This window comes from Suillus fuscotomentosus, assembly GCF_016647785.1.
Source record: "Suillus fuscotomentosus strain FC203 chromosome Unknown F5891scaffold_64, whole genome shotgun sequence".
NCBI lineage: Eukaryota > Fungi > Basidiomycota > Agaricomycetes > Boletales > Suillaceae > Suillus > Suillus fuscotomentosus.
Window position 1 is genome coordinate 201,176 of NW_024539576.1, and position 18,099 is coordinate 219,274.

General features: G+C 47.0%; 8 protein-coding genes across 8 annotated transcripts; 4 read left to right on the plus strand and 4 right to left on the minus strand.

Moving 5' to 3' along the window:
- The first annotated feature begins 423 nt into the window (after nucleotides 1–423).
- On the plus strand, nucleotides 424–2,443 carry F5891DRAFT_1057588 (uncharacterized protein). Its single transcript, XM_041362744.1, has 6 exons — nucleotides 424–638; nucleotides 690–808; nucleotides 873–1,073; nucleotides 1,130–1,786; nucleotides 1,845–2,187; nucleotides 2,242–2,443. The coding sequence occupies exons 1-6, from the start codon at nucleotides 570–572 to the stop codon at nucleotides 2,275–2,277; spliced, it is 1,425 nt and encodes a 474-aa protein (XP_041221239.1). The 5' UTR covers nucleotides 424–569; the 3' UTR covers nucleotides 2,278–2,443.
- F5891DRAFT_1057589 (clathrin coat assembly protein ap17) lies at nucleotides 2,444–3,442 on the plus strand. Its single transcript, XM_041362745.1, has 6 exons — nucleotides 2,444–2,506; nucleotides 2,560–2,619; nucleotides 2,669–2,740; nucleotides 2,791–2,911; nucleotides 2,967–3,019; nucleotides 3,074–3,442. Exons 1-6 carry the CDS (start codon nucleotides 2,483–2,485, stop codon nucleotides 3,173–3,175), a joined length of 432 nt encoding a protein of 143 aa, XP_041221240.1. The 5' UTR covers nucleotides 2,444–2,482; the 3' UTR covers nucleotides 3,176–3,442.
- A 761-nt stretch (nucleotides 3,443–4,203) lies between these two features.
- On the plus strand, nucleotides 4,204–4,673 carry F5891DRAFT_1130528 (uncharacterized protein; the record flags this gene model as incomplete). The annotated part of the gene is made up of 4 exons (XM_041364545.1): nucleotides 4,204–4,223; nucleotides 4,281–4,329; nucleotides 4,381–4,564; nucleotides 4,618–4,673. The coding sequence occupies 4 exons, from the start codon at nucleotides 4,204–4,206 to the stop codon at nucleotides 4,671–4,673; spliced, it is 309 nt and encodes a 102-aa protein (XP_041221241.1).
- Nucleotides 4,674–5,340: 667 nt separating this feature from the next.
- F5891DRAFT_656364 (Coproporphyrinogen III oxidase) lies at nucleotides 5,341–6,501 on the minus strand. Its single transcript, XM_041372665.1, has one exon. The coding sequence runs from the start codon at nucleotides 6,409–6,411 to the stop codon at nucleotides 5,356–5,358; it is 1,056 nt and encodes a 351-aa protein (XP_041221242.1). The 5' UTR covers nucleotides 6,412–6,501; the 3' UTR covers nucleotides 5,341–5,355.
- Nucleotides 6,502–6,586: 85 nt separating this feature from the next.
- Nucleotides 6,587–7,597, plus strand: F5891DRAFT_1057600 (ubiquitin-conjugating enzyme/RWD-like protein). Its single transcript, XM_041362746.1, has 4 exons — nucleotides 6,587–6,721; nucleotides 6,774–6,895; nucleotides 6,951–7,358; nucleotides 7,417–7,597. Exons 1-4 carry the CDS (start codon nucleotides 6,682–6,684, stop codon nucleotides 7,501–7,503), a joined length of 657 nt encoding a protein of 218 aa, XP_041221243.1. The 5' UTR covers nucleotides 6,587–6,681; the 3' UTR covers nucleotides 7,504–7,597.
- A 2,513-nt stretch (nucleotides 7,598–10,110) lies between these two features.
- On the minus strand, nucleotides 10,111–10,711 carry F5891DRAFT_1193999 (acyl-CoA N-acyltransferase; the record flags this gene model as incomplete). The annotated part of the gene is made up of 2 exons (XM_041367866.1): nucleotides 10,111–10,631; nucleotides 10,687–10,711. The coding sequence occupies 2 exons, from the start codon at nucleotides 10,709–10,711 to the stop codon at nucleotides 10,111–10,113; spliced, it is 546 nt and encodes a 181-aa protein (XP_041221244.1).
- Nucleotides 10,712–12,227: 1,516 nt separating this feature from the next.
- On the minus strand, nucleotides 12,228–14,088 carry F5891DRAFT_959774 (major facilitator superfamily domain-containing protein; the record flags this gene model as incomplete). Its single annotated transcript, XM_041375680.1, has 8 exons — nucleotides 12,228–12,518; nucleotides 12,572–12,620; nucleotides 12,682–12,927; nucleotides 12,978–13,547; nucleotides 13,611–13,634; nucleotides 13,696–13,741; nucleotides 13,795–13,830; nucleotides 13,878–14,088. 8 exons carry the CDS (start codon nucleotides 14,086–14,088, stop codon nucleotides 12,228–12,230), a joined length of 1,473 nt encoding a protein of 490 aa, XP_041221245.1.
- A 1,200-nt stretch (nucleotides 14,089–15,288) lies between these two features.
- Nucleotides 15,289–17,236, minus strand: F5891DRAFT_1251317 (major facilitator superfamily domain-containing protein; the record flags this gene model as incomplete). Its single annotated transcript, XM_041369899.1, has 8 exons — nucleotides 15,289–15,694; nucleotides 15,754–15,802; nucleotides 15,855–16,100; nucleotides 16,151–16,720; nucleotides 16,769–16,792; nucleotides 16,845–16,890; nucleotides 16,946–16,981; nucleotides 17,032–17,236. 8 exons carry the CDS (start codon nucleotides 17,231–17,233, stop codon nucleotides 15,383–15,385), a joined length of 1,485 nt encoding a protein of 494 aa, XP_041221246.1. The 3' UTR covers nucleotides 15,289–15,382.
- Nucleotides 17,237–18,099: the final 863 nt, after the last annotated feature.

Sequence of the window (18,099 nt, forward strand, 5' to 3'; positions counted from 1 at the left end):
TCTTTCTGTTATCTCCTCCTTTCTACTTCGGAGGTTGTTTCAATATTGTAGAGTATTGAGAGTGCGGTTGACTACTGCTCAACGGTAGCCAGCTGTGTCTCCTCCCAGTCTCCGTCATGTGATCATTCACTTTTGGTCAAAATGTCCTGTACATGTGACTATGATTATGATTTGCTCTTCATATTTAAGCATTTGTTGCACATGCAACACTGATATGATGCAGAAGCTTTCCCTAAGTCTTCTTGCTCGAGAACAAGACTGGCGCATGGTTACCCACACGACCTGACAAGTAGCACGATGATTCTGATAGTTGGGTGATTGGATATTGTGGGATGGCAAGCCATGGCTTCATTAGAAAAATATTTCAGAAATAGCGGGTGCTCATAGGGTTGTGGTATATCATTCTCGGCTCAACTTGATGCCGGCGGGTCAAGGATTTTCTAAGGCAGGCGGACCTCAGTCACCTCATTTCGTCCTGAGGACCCCAGAACACCTGATACGACACCACAAAGTCTTGACTTCTCCACGACGGACACTTAAGCTCACTGATCAATTTGCTTGCAGCAGTAATGGCAGACCCTTCAAAGGCGGAATCAGAGCAGATCTTCCAAGTGCTGAGATTGCAAAAAGGCAACAAGGTCAGTGTATTTCAGCCCACTCGTTATAGCTGTTGACTTCCGGGGTTTCAGACATGCTTTGATTGTCAGGCTCGGAATCCGACCTGGTCCAGTGTGACTTTTGGAGTTTATATCTGCCTAGACTGCTCTAGTATTCATCGGAATATGGGCGTACACATAAGTTTTGTACGGTATGTGGTCGTTCCTCAAAACTGGTGTCCCGACGGGTTCTTATCACCGGGAACGGCATGACAGGTCGACGAATCTCGACAGCTGGCAACTAAACCAGCTTCGTACCATGAAAGTGGGTGGAAACACATCGGCGACTGAATTTTTCACGCGACATGGGGCCACGATGCTTCTCAGCGATTCCGACACTAAGAAGAAGTACTCAAGTCGTGCTGCTGAGCTATATAAGGAGGAGCTTGCGAGACGAGTGAAGGAAGATATTGCAAAGTGAATTGTCGAGATGCTTGACAGGAACTTGATCTAATTGTTATTGTTTCCCTTAGTTTCCCTACGCGTATCGTGGTCGATGGTGTCGATGCACCTCTTGTGAGCGCTGAAGCTACGCAAGGAGAGGATGATTTCTTCTCTTCATGGGAAAAGCCTGCCGCTCCAAAACCAATTTCTTCCTCAGCTATCACATCTCCTCCTATCATTGGGCGACCAGCATCAATGGGCTCAGCTACTTCTCGACCAACTACATCTAGTTCCATGCGATCAAACTCTAGTCCCTCTACGAACGGCATCACTAAGCTCGGTGCAACACGTTTAACATCATCTACTTCCGCGATCGGTTCATCAGCGACCTCTACCTCTCAGAAGAAATCCAAACTTGGTGGCCTTGGGGCGAGGAAAGCAGCCACCCCGATAGACTTTGCGGAAGCGGAACGCAAAGCTGCAGAGGAAGCTGAGCGTATCAAGCAGCTTGGCTATGACAGACAACGTGAGGAGGAGGAAGAGCGCGCACAGAAAGAAGCAGAAAAGATCGCTTCATCACAAGTGAGGGTGAAGCCTGCTGATGCTGTGCAGACGGGCACTGTGCAGGGAAAAGTTGACTTGCAAAAGGGCAATAGCCAAGACCTTGAGAGGCTGGGCATGGGCTTCCGTAAGCTTGGCTTTGGGGCAGTTCCCACTGCTTCACCTTCATCGACTGCGCGATCAAGGTATATCATGATATCAACCGGACATTCAGTAAAATTGATCTATTTTCTAATCGTACAGTCCTGCCATTGATGACGCACCAACCACCGCACGAGACAAGTTTGGCAATCAAAAAGCTATCTCGTCGGACATGTACTTTGGCCGAAAGGATTACGACCCTAATTTCGTCTCCGAGTCTCAGTCTCGTTTACAGAACTTCCAAGGCGCTACATCTATTTCCTCTAACCAATATTTTGGTCGGGAAGAAGAAGAAGAGTTCGAGCGTACTAGTTCAGATGGTGGGATGTTGGGCGATGGCAGTCTTTCGAATCTCGAAGTCGCAGCGAGAGACATCGTGGCAAGGGTCATGGCGAATCCTGACGTCCAGAACGTCGGGGAGAACATTAGAACCAGTGCACTGAAGGTGACTATCTTATTCGTTCCCTTGCACGTGGCTAATGCTTACTGTGCAATTTAGCTTTCGGATTATTTGGCGCAGATGTCTCAGCATTAAGTTAAACGATTTCAAACACTTTAATATCCTCGCCGACATACATCTCGTGTTCTTTTGTTATATTTCTACACATGTGTTTCTAGTTACCTGCAAAGATCGTGGTCAAGTTGAAACCACGTGACTTATTGCGGCGTTGTTTGGCAAAAGCCTCTGAAGTAAACAAAAGTGGGAGATCCAGAATTTATACAAGGCAAATGAACCCACCATGATCAGGTTCATCCTCGTGCAGGCAGGTGCACTCTTCAGCATAAAAGACCATGTGCTCAAATAATATGCGCTCAGAACCGTCAAGGGAAGACACGATTGTCGAAGTGGTATGTCCCGTACGACGACGACGAGAAGGTGCGATAGACGCTATTGAGAATTTCCATGCCGTTGACTATGTGCTCAGGTGAGACTCCGAGGTGAAGTGCACAGACTAGTAGCTCCGCGCGACCAGAAACACCAGTCGAACTTTGTTGAGGTGAGGACAGAACGACATGTCACGCATCTAATTCTCATGACGTGGAATAGTTCAAGAATTACAAGATCGTGTACAGGCGTTATGCCGGTCTCTTCTTTTGCGTATGTGTCGACGCTAATGACAATGAGCTGGCATATCTAGAGGCTATCCACCTCTTTGTCGAGATCCTTGGTGAGCGACTCGTTTGCATTCCACGGGCTGAGCCAACTCGCTGACATTGATCCAGACTCATTCTTCGACAATGTGTGCGAGCTGGATCTTGTCTTCAATTTCTACAAAGTGCGGTTGTGTTTATCCCTCGTACGCGTTGTTCCTGACCTACAACAATAACAGGTGTATGCCATTTTAGACGAGATATTTTTGGCGGGAGAGATTGAGGAAACTAGCAAGGATGTGGTGTTATCGAGGTTAGAGGAGCTTGAGAAACTTGAATGATGGGTCTTATGTCGTACTTTGTGAGTTCGCCAAACGATGTGCACCTGCGATTGATTCCCATGTGACATAGCTCTTTCTAGCATCTTATCATAACCGGGACTTTATAGTAGCCAGGATATTTTTGCCTTGTGACTTACCTTGCTCCACATGAATGGATTTACTACTTCTAACGCTTTGGTGCGCTCCATTTTACAGCCACTGGCATCAAGCCTTCGCACGGTGCATCGAAGGCTTGCCGAGTGATTCCAATCTACATTTTCACCCATGTCCATGAATGACTATGCTACCTATTATTATCCGTCACAATGAAGGTACGTGTGCACTTCCTGACTCCATTGGCAAGGCCTCGTTTTTTTCATGGTAGCGGGCAATGGAGCTATCACAATCAATGCCGAAATATGTTCCAATCTTCGAATATTTTACATTACAGGCCGCCGTCCTATGACTTCTTGATAAGGTACTATTGCTTCTGTAGATCGCGCGCGCTCAAACTGACTTCTACGGATGACGTATGACCATCGCCTCAGCGGCATCGAATCGGACACAATGATGATTGTCACTTGGAGTACATGGTAGGGCTTCTTGTTTTTGCGTGAGAACGCCGTCTGGATGACGGAAGCAGAATCTGAAGGTCTTGTGCTTTCGAACATGAGTTTTCCTTTCCATAGAAAATAATAACCATCTTCCATTCCACTAAGTTGATCTGTTCAGGGAGCCGTAGCGCGACGGCGCCCTTCAACTTTACTCTATATCGACCTTTCTGGATTACACCATGCATAAACCAGCAATTATGCCATGACGTGACTCACAGTGAGTGTTGAATTCACATGCAAATCACATTCAGTTAGTCACAAACCGTATGATGTCATGACTCCTCGACGTCATACACAGTTGCCTTTTTTGTACGCCATCTCGGAGGAGTATAAGTACTGGCAGGACGTCGAGCTATCTTTCCTCCCAGCAAACCACAACCAACTTTACTATTCATCAACGCTTTATCAACTCAATCAACTACTCTCATCATAATTATGTCTTCCCAAGAGCCCAGGTAAGCGCTTTGCCCGCCCTCTCTCTCGATGACAAGAACTCACTTGTTCTTCTATAGCAAAGTATCCGGTCAATTCCACTCTGTCAAGGGTACCGCCGTCGAGACAGTACGAGCTCATCGCACCACATGCTGCCGGCCTGCTGATTTTTCTCTCTAGATCGGCGACGTGACGGGTATGTCATCTTGGTCGCAGTCGGGTAAAGAAGAACACGCCAAGGGGGAGGGCGAGTACAACGCCGCCCAAGCCAAGGGATATGTGGAGGGTGTCTCTGACAGGGCTACCGGTTACAAAGACTCAGTCGTTGGCGCTGTGACTGGCGATAAATCTCAGCAGACAGCTGGTAGGTAATACTCGCAGGATGGTGGCTGACCTGACTGACAAGTTGTCTTTCAGGGAACGTCAAGAACGAGAAGGGCCAGACACAGCAAGAGATCAACAAACCCACATGATCCCTAAGCCTGTCTCCTTATATATTGCCCTTCTATATCGACTTTGGAGTGGATATACAATAGAACTATTTTACATCTTGGTGCCTATCAGTTTTTTGACCCTTGAGACAAATGGACGTTGTACATTGCACCAATTTTAATCGCTGAATTCACAATTACCTCCAGAATGTTGAAAATTACAGCGACGTCACATATAGACGCTCATACGAGCCACTTTTGTAATCTATCATCATAACCTGCGGAGTATCAGCACAATGACTGCCGACTGTCGCCGATGTTTATGCACGCAAACCGTCGACATAGATCATCTTGCGAGACGGCAGTATGTTGCCATGTGCACATGTGGCATGACGTCGAAAGACATAACACAAGTCCTGCGAGGCCTTCTTCGCTCCACAATAAGGTTATCCAAGTTACACTTCGTAATAGTGTAGTACGGTACTGTGTGCAGTTGGTCGCAGATCAGTACAATTCCAAGATCCCATTTGTACCGCCTCGGACAAGTCCCACAAGTCGGGTTGACGTACGTTTTACAAAAGTAGTTAGCGCCTCTGTTTGGTGTCACTCCAACAATAAACCAAAACGGCCAAGTGAATTTTTGAAATTCTGGTCTACCGATATGAAGATAGCTGTAAATTTTCCTCACGAGTAACGTACAAACCCAGCGGCTGAAAAATCATCGCTACAAGTTCTCCAAACCAGCCCAATCGACGGGCTGTTTCAAAACTGCAATCAACCGCCCTTCCTCACTCTCTAAATCTGATCCCATGTCCGTCATATACTCCCACCTTGCAGTCTCCGGAAGGCTCATCAAGATGCTTTCAATACGCGCAGAAGGCGTTTTCAACCCAAACTTGGTACCTCTGTCGTACACGAGGTTGAATTCGACATAACGCCCCCTGCGTATCAGCTGCCAGCGTCTTTGTTGGTCGGTGCTGGGCATCGACATCCTACGCTCAAGAATGGGCAAGTAGGAGGGGACAAATGAATTTCCCACTGCTTTTATGAAGTCGAATATCTCCTCTGACGATCGAGGTCGTTTGATATCCTCTGAGAGCCGAGCATGCTTCTCAGTGCTGAGATCGTCAAAGAAGAGTCCTCCGACCCCTCTGGTTTCTTGACGGTGGACGATATAGAAATATTCGTCACACCACTTCTTGAACACAGGGTATAGTTCGCTGCCATGTTGGTTGCAGGCCTTCTGCAACGTCGTATGGAAGTGACGTGCATCTTCATCGTAGAGGTACGAAGGCGTGAGATCAGAGCCTCCTCCAAACCACCATGCAACAACCTTGCTAGTACCCTCACCCTCAGCGGCTTTCTCCGAGATCTCGAAATAGCGATAATTGGCATGCACAGTGGGAGCATGGGGATTGCGAGGATGCACGACGAGGCTTATTCCAGCCGCAAAAAACGGAAGACTAGTTTTCCCGTCGTAGGGGATAGAGGAGTGATCTGCACGCATCTCTTTGATTGCAGCAGGGGGGAGCATGCCGTGTACGACAGATATATTGACACCAGCCTTCTCCAGGATTGTTTGTTGGCCGGGTGATCCATCTGTGGAAGGGGGAACAAAGAAGACGCCCGATACACCCTTGCCTCCCTGATGTGCTCGTTGCCAAGAGTCACGTTTGAATTTTGGAGCATTGGGATCGAGGGTTTCAAAGGAAGTGATGATCTCCTCTTGGAGACCGAAGATGTATTCTTCGAAACGGTGGCGCATGGTAGGGGCTTCCATCTTGATCTAAGGCTTTCAGACTATTATACCTGCATATACGAGATGCTTAAGAGATTATCTATCCTCGATCAACACGTCACGTCAATGGGGCAACAGACCCCCTTGGTAGAGGGTCGCTGAAAGATAATTTTTAAGATAATAAAGTCACATGACCCTTACATGAGGCATTGTAGCCCAATTACAGCCCTCGTTTTGTTAGGTTCTATCATTCCGTTTCACCGTCTGTCTCGTACATAGCCATAAGCTTAATAGTCTTCTTGTTTGTACATCATGGACGCTCGTCTCCGCCGCGTGAATAAAGAAATTGCTGGTAGGAATTGATCGTTATTACTGTAGCATCGCTCACTCTCACCCCTGGTCAGACTGCAAGAACGACAAATCCTCAAACATCAAAATCGACCTAATAGATTCATCGCCATTTCATCTGAAGGGATCTTTCCCCGGTCCTCAAGACACGCCATACGAAGGTGGCCACTTTGAAGTGGTGCGCATCGTTGATTTCCTGTCTAGCACAATCAGAATCTTAATCCGGATGATAGGATATTGTCATCCCCGACTCGTATCCATTCCAACCTGTCAAGATGAAATTCATCACGAAAGTGTATCATCCAAACATATCATCAGCGTCCGGAGCTATCTGTCTTGACATCCTCAAGGACGCGTGGTCGCCTGTTCTAACGCTCAAATCAACACTGATCTCACTTCAATCGCTGCTGTGTTCTCCCGAGCCTAATGATCCGCAAGATGCGGAGGTTGCGAAGCACTACACCACCAGCAAGGGAAGCTTTGATGAGACGGCAAGATACTGGACACAGATATATGCCGGAGGGCCTTTGGTTAAGAAGATGGAAGTGAAAGAGCCACAGAGAGATGAGATCGCAATAGCGGGTCTTGAAAGAGCCCATGTAGATCAATTCGAGGGTCTCGGTTTTGAGCGCTCAAAAGTCGTACGTCTCATAAGAGCTATTTTTTATATTCACGACACCGCTGATGGGGCTGACCCAGATCGACGTTCTTCGGAGATTGAACTACCGTGGCGCGAATGTCGCCAATATTTCGGAAGATAGGATTGTAGAAGAGCTTTTGAAATGACATCGATGGACATACCCGGGTTCCCCGCACGTGGTTACTGGTGTTGATCCTTGTATTTTTGTTCGCTGTAAATGCCATCCGTTACTTGATTTTATGTTTCCAGTACTCATGAGACGGGTGCGCTCGGACCGACTTGTGAGGTTAGTGGAAATGCCGTTACTGTTCTCCCCATGGCCAGCCTCGTGGGTCACGCTGGCCTGTCGGTTCATTCCGAGTGTGCAGGGATGATACTATCATCCTCGATATGATCGATATCTCGCCACTTTCCAGTGATGGGTGTGAAGTGTCGCCGATCCATAGCGACGTCATGATAATCACATCTTCTTCTATTTCGATGTCGCCCTTGGAACAGCCTTCGGACTTTGGTAGACTTTGGGCAGTATCAGCGTACAGCATTAATATTACATACTGCACGCCCGATAATCCTTACTGCGGACTACCCCCCCTCCCTCCTGGATGACGCACAAGAACCTCCAAGAACTCGGAACTGTTGATCTTATTGAACTCCCGTAGCGTTGTATTTCAAATAATCTCCCCAGTGTCGTACCCCCCACTCTTAGTCTCGCCGAGGCGGTCGGATCATCTTGAGATGTCCTTGTATATCTATATCTCGTTGAAACTACCACTTCTCGTGGATAAAGTTCGTGCGAGGAAGAAAACGATCTGAAGAAGCTCTTCCAAGAGAATGGAATATCACTGGCAAGCTCTTGAATCTACAAGCTATCTGGTAACGGAGATCGCACCGAAAACTCCAATCAGAAGAATCGGAGAAAATGGCTGGATGCGTCAAGAGGCGCCGAGGCGCCGCACATCGGGGCTCCCTGAGCTTCTATGCTCCTCATCTGGATCTTATGACAGAATAATGGATACCAATGATCCGTGACGAGCCGAGGTCATCCGAGGTCCATAGTATCGAATGGTATAGCTTGAGGATGTCCCTATTGGGAATATGGGGTGGAAGCCTAAAGGCTCGGAGATATGATTAAGACATATATGTGTGCTCCGAGGATCACTTGGCGGTGTCAGCGTTTGTTAAAGCGTTTGTTAGAAAATGAAGAGGGATGGTCAAAAAATATTCGTGCCAAGTTGTCAATGGGTTGAGCAAGGTTGCGTGCGTGCACGTTCGGTCATGTATAGCAGCAGTAGACCAGGAAAAAAATGAGAACGATTGGTGAACATGAAATGCAAGAGAGGGCGTGACCTCCGGTCTACTGTATTGGCTATGAACCAAATCCAGGCGTGACAAATTTGAACGGAGATGACACCCATAAGATTTGGACTCATAGAACACAATAGAATCGGAGGGGCACGGCAAACCGTCGCACTCGTAGTAAGCACCAATTGCCAAGGTAAGAAATGGGGGATGAATTAACGTTACCCCTGCATCAGAAGTTCTTATATATACCAAAATATGATAGCTTGATATCTCGTGGGCGCAGTGTCTATCCGAACTTGCGTTGCTCCCATCGTCACGAACAATTACTTTACACAAGACACAATTATCAGCTGACACTCTGACGCTCTGTCGGATAGATCGAGATTGCACTGACGCATAAGGAAAACGAACGACAGGACAGATATCAGCCCGTCAACAATCTGAGTTTGTGATATTAAGAGGAAGTGCCGTCCCTTAGTGGCACAGCCGAAAGCCACACTGACAACCCGTTTATCGCGAATACAAAAGCCGCACATCGTCATTAGGCAAAAAAAACCTCAGGGCAGCTGCTGACACTAGTTCTCTTTTGTGTATTTTGATCCGAACTACCAACCCAGCACTAGTCTCTCCGTGTCTGACCCGGTGTATAGACGACGAAAGGTCGATCCTTCTTTACGAAAGTCACACGTATCGGATACCAACATTGTATGAGACTATGAGTGGCCCTGGATTGCCGCAATTGCATGCTTGGATCAGCTTAGCTGCGGTCTGCTGGTATTGTATAAGATAGTCGATCGGACACCTCATGGCAACGGCGAATACTTACTTGGGTTGAACACGTTCCTCGCCGAATACAGCACCTTCAGAGCTAGAATCTTCAGGGTCGTGCCGAAAATGGTCAGGCATGCTGAACATCGTCACAGTGCTGACCCCTGGCAGTGAGCCCGCGCGAATTACAGGCGTAGTACTACACCTGATAGTTGGGGTGGCTCTCCAACGTCATTCGCTTTGTCTATGAAAACTCAATGGTCCGCCAGGTCGCTTCCCCCCTGGAAAAAAATTCTGACGCACAGAAGCCTATAGAAGCACTTGGGGCGAGACATGTGAGACCTTTCAGTATCTTTCCTGCTGTCGAAGTCATTGGGTGAGTAAGCAAAATGAGGTAAGCGTCTTCCAAACATTACACGGCGGAACTAGCTAGAAGATCACTTGATCCGGTATACGGGATGATCATGCAAATGGAAACTTGCGTCAATGCTGTGCCTCTGTTCGTCATGAAAAGACAAAGATACATAACGCATACAAGGAACGCAATATGCTGTATGACAGTTATCGCGGACAGCATTCTGACAATGTTATTACCGTGAGCTCATCACCTGTATATCGATGCGGAGAACACGGCGTACCAAATTACGCTTATCATTTAGTCACGTCCCGGCGCTGTGGTACATCTAAATGGCGTTATACGCACTGGTCTTGCAAGTATCTGCGTCCAAGGACATCTTCATCCGAATATACTGCACATCTCCCTTGTAGAACGGATCACCAAATTCGATCATTCCACGTTTCTTATACCAGGCACTACTCGATGTCCGGGCATCACACCAAATGATGCTTGCACCTAGCTTCGATCGAGCTGCTTCAACCGCATGTTGAAGCAAGTGGGTCCCTATGCCTTGATTCTGGTGCATCAGATCGCAGGCAAATTTACGAAAGCGCGCAGCCTTTGTCTGAGAAGGGCTATCATTCCCACATCTTACAAGGTGTTGTTCCGGTAAGGGTTCGTCAAATAACGAGATGACGGCAATGGGCTTTCCGTGATGTGGTACGAAAGCTCCAAAATGGAGACCATTGCCATCTTCAGCGAGAAGAACATCTGCAATCGAAAGACTGGGCCACAAAACGGACTGGCGGAGCTCCAAGGTAGCATCCGCGTCTATGGGAGTGATACGGAGAACCGCTCTCGGCTTCACTAGAACTCATCAGATCAGATCCTGCTTCCTATGAAATAGACCCTAAAGATTCACCTTCACTTTCTGTTTGGCCGGACATGTCAGAGAGTGGCCCAGTGCAATGTATAAGGAATGCATTACGTGTACGTGTGTCCTCCCAAGATATCATTTTTGATTTGCTGGCTGACAAATCCACGTCTTACATAATGTCACAATTTTAAAAGTCAGGGATTGAAACTCTTCCTTCGTCTATGAAGGTCTGGCTGGAGATTAGAACTTTGGTAAAGCTGGTTCCGAGATAAAGTGAACCTATGATACACTGACACGACCTAGACCACTTAACTCCACGAAAAACTTTCAAACGTGACAACTAATAGTAGGAAACTTAAAACAAGCTCCTGGCAAGTTGGCAGGTTCGAGATAAGGTAAGCCATAAATTTACAAGTTGACCGCCGATTGGAGGTCTTAGACCGTTAATGCAGGCTGTCCATTGAGGAAGATTTAAGTTTCATTAAATTGACGTGCCTAATTATATTTCCAGGGATTCGCTACTTTAGTGTCGAATGTTGCGACCCCAAACCAATACCTTACGTGCTTGACCATGCAATGTGTGGTCGACCGTGTGTAGTGTGCACACAGGTTCGCACCCTTGTTGTGTGGTTTCTCAGAAGGTGTGTTCCTCTTGATCGAATGCGCATATAACCAACTTAAGTTCCATTGATGGTGGAGGAAGTAAGCAAAAATTGCAATCAGAATTTACCATTCCGTCGATAAAATTCTTTTCAGCGGCCATTGCATCCAAGCATAAAGTGCATTGTGCTTGATCATCTCTCGGCATAATAACCTGCATGCATGCAGGGTTCACTGGCTTCCTTCCCCTTTTCTCTCTCAAACACACGTATACATCGTTTTGCTCCTTGTCTCGATCTCCCTTTCCATGCACCCTTGGAACATTATCTGCCTCGGAAACTGCAAAAATCAAGGTAATGTATCTTTATTCAAATTAAGGTGCCTCCAGCCACAATGTATTCTTCTTTATGATTTGAAACACGAGAAGTTTCCAGAAATACAGGCACCCGCAGCAAGTGCGGCGTAATCATTGTGCACTCAATGATGGCGCTCAATGTAGTCACCCTTGCCAATTATTGGCGTGGTACGCGAGAAGCCTTGATCCGTTAAATCGGGTTTCTTCTGCCACAAGGAAGTCCTGCCCCACAGACTAGTACTATGTGGAGTATGCTAGACGGGCCTTGGCATTTCTGCAATGATTCTAGTACTCTTTTATCCATTCTTGTACACAACTGTACAAAGCTCGGAACTACCGGTTTTTTTTGGCTCCGCGATGATAAGTATTTGTACGAAATCCCGATTTGCCTCATGTCGCACTTTGACGCCTCCAAATCGGTTCCAGCGATTGCGCTTTTTTCTCTGATTGGTAGTCCACCTGGGGAATATCCCGCGACGCACGCATGAAGCATCTACGGGGAATTCAACATCATATCCAGCTTTGACGGGCATCTGCAACTGTAAGCCAGTCTCGAAAAATAATAATCCAATTGTCTATGCTAAAAATGTTCAGTGACGATAACCATACGCTCCATCCTCTACTTCGGTAGCTACGATGGATCGGACTGCAAGCCTTCATCACTTTGTATCGGTGCCTCCTTCTGCGCCTCTGGATCCTCGCCACTCGGTGGTTTCTCCCTCTCCAAGATAACACGTCGACGCGCCTCGAATCCCCCTTCATAGCCAAACCAACGTTTTCGAGAACAATGTGGACCGCGAAGCAATAAGACTAGAATTTCGAAGGCATGCAGCGCCAGCATCAATATTGAACATGCTCTCCATCCGTGTTGCACGAAAACTTGGGTGCCAACAGACGTCCCCATCACCTGCCCGATGAACACCTGTGACGTCTTGCTTAACAACACTCCGATTGATAGCTCACTGCGGAACTCACTGATAGAATGAGGATCGCGTTTAAGCGCGCACCAGCTGCGGGAGATATGCTGTGGTACGATTACTGTAAGTCAACAGCAGTTTCCTTCACGGAAAAACCAATATATTGACCTCAGGACCCGAGCGGTCATGGACACTTGCTGGGACTGGCGCCCAACATCGAGCCCGAAGCATGCAATAATGACAGCTGCAACATTGATCCCACCTGCCGCAGTCTGCACAGCTTGGGAAACCAGGAGCACGCCAGTGGCTACCAAAGTTGCATACCAAGGAACCAGCCTATCGATGAGGCGTCCTGCGAAGGGTCCAACGAGCACGCCTAGCATGCCAACGAGACCAAAGAGACCAATTATGAGACTGAAAATGGTCTTAAGTTCGGGCGGTAAAAAGTCAGGATATGTGCGTACGTGGAATAGTAATAGGGTGGACCTCCGAGAAGGAAGGTGAGAGTGACCCAAAAACTGGTAAAACATGCGTTGGATGCAATATTTACAATTGCCATCTGTATCACAAGTGGCTCTGTTACTGCATACTTGGCCATCGAAAATAGGATTTGAAAGTAGGTCATGTCACGGTTTTTGGATGGATAGTCGGGAAGCATCAGGTAAGCGCCAACGAGAACGAGTAATTGGACACCAATTGACATATAGTAGACCACACGCCAGCTTGTGAAATTCGCTATGACGCCAGCCAAGACACGAGCGATCAGGATCCCCAGCATGAGACCCGAGAGTACCACAGACAGTGCAGACGCTCTGCGTTCAGGTGGGGCTAGATCTGCAGCTAGAGGCATCAAGATCTGGGGAGTGACAGTTACAACGCCGGTCAAGAAGGACAAAACCTCGAAGACCCGGAAAATCTTGGTCACGGCCAAACCGATCGTGAAAGCAGTAGATGTCGCAACCAGCAGTAGCACCAGTTGCCTGCGTCGAACAAGGTCACCGAGAGGGGATATCAGAACTAATCCCACTAAATACCTGAACAACAACAATTAACCGTAAACGTTCAGGTTCCATTGGAGTCCGATAAGTTTTATTTACCCTGCTTGAATGAGCGTGGGGATACTTGATAACCAGTCATGCTTACTATTAGCCCAGATTCATTGAAACGGACAAAATCACACACCGTGAAACTTCTTCATATGCTACATCGAATGATTTCGAAAACTCAACTACGAAGTTCATGATTAGAGACACGCGCAGCCGACGACTTTTCACAACACACTCAACAGCGGTTGACAATAATACAAGTTAGCGACAGCTATTTTTCCATTAGCGTTCATTCACTGTCTACCAGGAAATCCGTACTGAATGTGCTAGCAAATCCAAAGGAAGCGTTGAGCAAGATGCCAAAGTGAAAAGGTTCCACGGGATTGTATTGGAGCCTTTTCGGAATCGGTATAATACCAAAGTCTTTTGTGGGCCAACTCGATTCTTCTGCGGACGCTGCAACATTTCTGACAGCCGTTTCGGTAGACTCGCAGTGTGCCCCTAGCTTCTCAGTGCTGGAGGGAGACATTAAAGAGAATGGGTCTCAGCGACAATCACGAACAGCGTGAAGGTAGGCAACGACTCGGACGAGGACTGCGACAAGTATCAAGAAACACGAGATGAGGCGAAGCACCGGGAGTGATACCGCAGTGCTAAGCCACATAGGGTGCAAAAGTGAGTTTAGAATATATATATATAAAACTAAGAAGGTACGCACTTGGGTGTAGGGCGAACGGCCAAGAAATCGACGAAAGAAAACAGCTTCCCGTCCTTTCAAACACATGACGACCTTGGGCTTATAAACTGGCTACAATGTGCTATACAACAGATATTTCCGACTTTGATCGGTGGCGACTCACCGTACGTAAATAAGACGGAAGTCCGTCCTTGGCATTGGTAGCCGCCAGCGCTAAGCGCTTACTCTCACGGATTTAACTTGAAGCAGCGGAATGAAGACAACGTTAACTCTGCCCCCTTAACAATATTAAATGTTGCAACAAATTGTTGACCAAACCGCAGCGTCAAGACTCTACTATTACGCTTTATCAAGTACTGAATACTGAGGCCTGACTCAAAATTCACTTCAAGTTGGAAATACTATTCTCTCAATGATGTGAGCTTCAATCGATTGCAGTAACTACTCTAGATGCCGGTACCGTGTGACCAAATTTGGAGACTTTCATATGTCAATAACACTGAGCAGAAGTCACAGTGAGTTGATATTCCGAAACCCTTTTCACCGCAGCGGCTAGATCGGGCGGCCACACAATTTTCGGAAGCTCGTCCTTAGCTGGAAGTATGACCTGTCAGTGCTTGTAAACCACAGCCTGCAAGTCTTACAAAAATACGACTGCAGTTGGCCGCCGTTATAGGTGTGACAATTTGTGAATACAAACGTTTAAACCTCCGCGACTGACGCCACGCACATGCGCATTCATTATCATGAGACCGTCCGTGTACTGTATGACTCATTCCGGAAACACATGGACAGCAGCTTTCAGTAAGGGATTGTTCCGCGGGCCGTGGCTCCAACAATTTGCCATATTAAAAATCGGAAACAGCACGTTTCTGTTGCGTTAGAGGAGCTGCGCATACGCCGAGAATCAAGGGGTCGAAAACCCCCTGAGTGATAGTGATAGTGATAGTACCCAATAACGAGTAAATTTCCGTCAGTAATTTGCCACGGAACAACTGTATGAAGCCGGTGAACTGGTAGTATGCATTATCAGATCCATCAAGTGTTGCATGTTGCGGCGGCCTCTAAGCTTCTATCAGTATATAATATGTTCAGTACAAGTATCAAGTTTTGGCTCGAGAAATTTTTAGTGGAGCTCCTCAGCACCTCCTTTGACATCTCCCTTCTCGCTGCACACCACAGCCAAGTGACCGCATCCTGTGCTCTCAGGGTCGGCGCTCACGACTAGTTGGGACTGTTTGGATGGCAACATCTTCCATAATCCAAACCCGCCTTCATAACCAAACCAGCGATTCCTGGGACAATGGGGACCTCTAAGGATAAGCACAGAGAGCTGGAAGACAATCATGGCCATGAAAAGCGCAGCATTTGCACGCCAGCCATATCCGACAAAAACGTCAGACCCAACGGACGTCCCTGTAATTTGACCCAGAAAAACCTGCGACAGTCCGTGGAATCATCAAGCTGATCCATAACAGAAAATGTGAATTGACGCACTGATATGGACATCAGTGCATTCAAACGTGAGCGCGCGGTCTCCGAAATGCTGGTTCATCGTCAATCAGCATGGCAGAACTGCAAAATGAATGATATTGTACCTGAACATTAGTGTAGAGAATGATACGGCTTGCATTTGGCGGAACATGTCTAATCCAAAGCAAGAGATGATGACCGCGGCGATGTTTATACCTCCTGCACCAGTTTGTACTCCTTGAAACACCAAAAGAAATACAGTCCCAACAACAGCGGACCACCATGGCACAAGCCGATCCAGCAGACGACCAAAGAATGGCACAATAATTACAGCTAAAATTCCAACGAGGCCAAACAAGCCAATAATCATGCTGACACAACGGCATCAGCGAATGAGTGATAATAAGACAGGGTCACTTACGTGGAGTAGTTATATGGCGGTCCACCGAGTAGAAACGTGAGGGTGACCCACCAATTGGTGTAGCATGCGCTGGCAGCCCAGTTTGTTAACATGATCTGGCCGACGAGAGGTTCAGTGACAACATATTTCGCCATGGAACGAAATATCCCGAGGTAGGACAAATCAGGGTTCTTCACTGGATAGTCCGGCAGCAACATGTATGCACCACCCAAGACGATACTCTGGATGCCGATAGACATACAGTACACAATTCGCCAACTCGCGAAATTGGCCACTATGCCAGACAGCGCGCGTGCGATGAGGATGCCAAGCAGAAGACCTGATTGAACAATTGAGATAGCTGATCCACGACGGGCGGGAGGAGCGAGATCAGCAGCTAGGGGCATGAGAATCTGAGGAGCGACAGATGTCAACCCAATCAGAAACGAGATTATCTCGAACACCACGAGGTTTTTTGTAATGGCCAATCCTATTGTTAAGGAGGTTGAACACACAACCAAGAGCAATATCAACTGGCGTCGGCGAAGCATGTCACCAAGTGGTGTTATAAATAGGAGGCCAATACCAAACCTTGACCACTGTTAACAGTAGCCATTTGGAAGGATTGTAGAACCTTACCCAGCTTGAACTAAGGTTGGTATCCTGTGCGAATGTTAGATTCGCGGATCTCAGCTAGACTTTTGGCTATCCACACCTTGCCACCTCGTCATACGTGACATGGAAAGAAGCCGATAGTTGAACTTGGAGACATACGTCAAGACCAAAAAAAAAATAGGAAATGCGAAGCTAACGTACTTAGAATTGGCTGACAATAATATAGGTTGGCAAACACTGCTCGAAGTTAAACGCGCATCTATGAACGTCCTGGTGTCATGACTTACCTAAAGTACTGCCTATGCCAAAAGATACATTGAGCAACATTCCGAAGTGGAAAGGCTTATCAGGGTCATAACGGAGTCGTCTCGGAATAGGAAGGCATCCGAAGTCTTTCGAGAATGTCAAATCCGTCTGTGCTGGGACAAGCGACGACGGAGTAGGCTGAGTTGCTGCTGAACTGACAATTGTTTCAGCGGGAGAGGACATAGCTCACGCAGCAGGGGGAACGTACCAATATTCTGTAAGACCGGACCACTAATATACATAAATCTGCCTGTTCGAGAAAGACCATAGTGTAGGTATTTGAGTAACAAAACGTGCTAATAATGCTATTATCAGGAGCGGCATGGGACCACCGAGATCTCATGGACATGCATCATGGGGGACAAGTTATGTAACATGAACATATGAAAAATTCGAATGCATGATGGTGTCAGCAGACTCAGAACAGTCAACACAGCCACATGTGATGCTGCTACAAGCGATCCGGCGCGTGGTGCTATTAGCGTGAATAATTTTGTATACTTTCTATTTCACGCAATCAAAGTTATTTTTACTGCAGGTCAACAATTTTGTGAAGGACAAAAGTATAGCCGAAAAAGTGGGCTGATCTGGATTCTGAACCCCCAAATTACTAATGAATCGATCCGTTGATTATGTGCCCTAGCAAGGTTCAAGAGTATGACGGGGAGGCTCAACATATTTGAGACTTGAGTTAAGAATACTCAACTTCGTGCCACCTATATAGTTTGATTTTATTCAGACCAGCTTGAATCCGCTTGTATCGGAAACAATCGAGTAGCTTTATACAGGAGCTGCAGCATTGTAGTCCAATGGTCATATAATGAATAACATGCCAGTTAATGAAGTTGCGGATTATTTCTAAAGCAACACGTGGCAGAAAATGCCCAACGTGATGCTCAATCATATTACTGAGACCGTTGTTGTGCTATTCTCAGCGGGGTAGAATAGGCTGTGGAGTGGAGGAGGATTTGAATCATGATGATTAATTGACTCACAGGCTAATACCGTCGACGAATGTAAGCTGCCTACGTTGAAATGAAACCAACGCA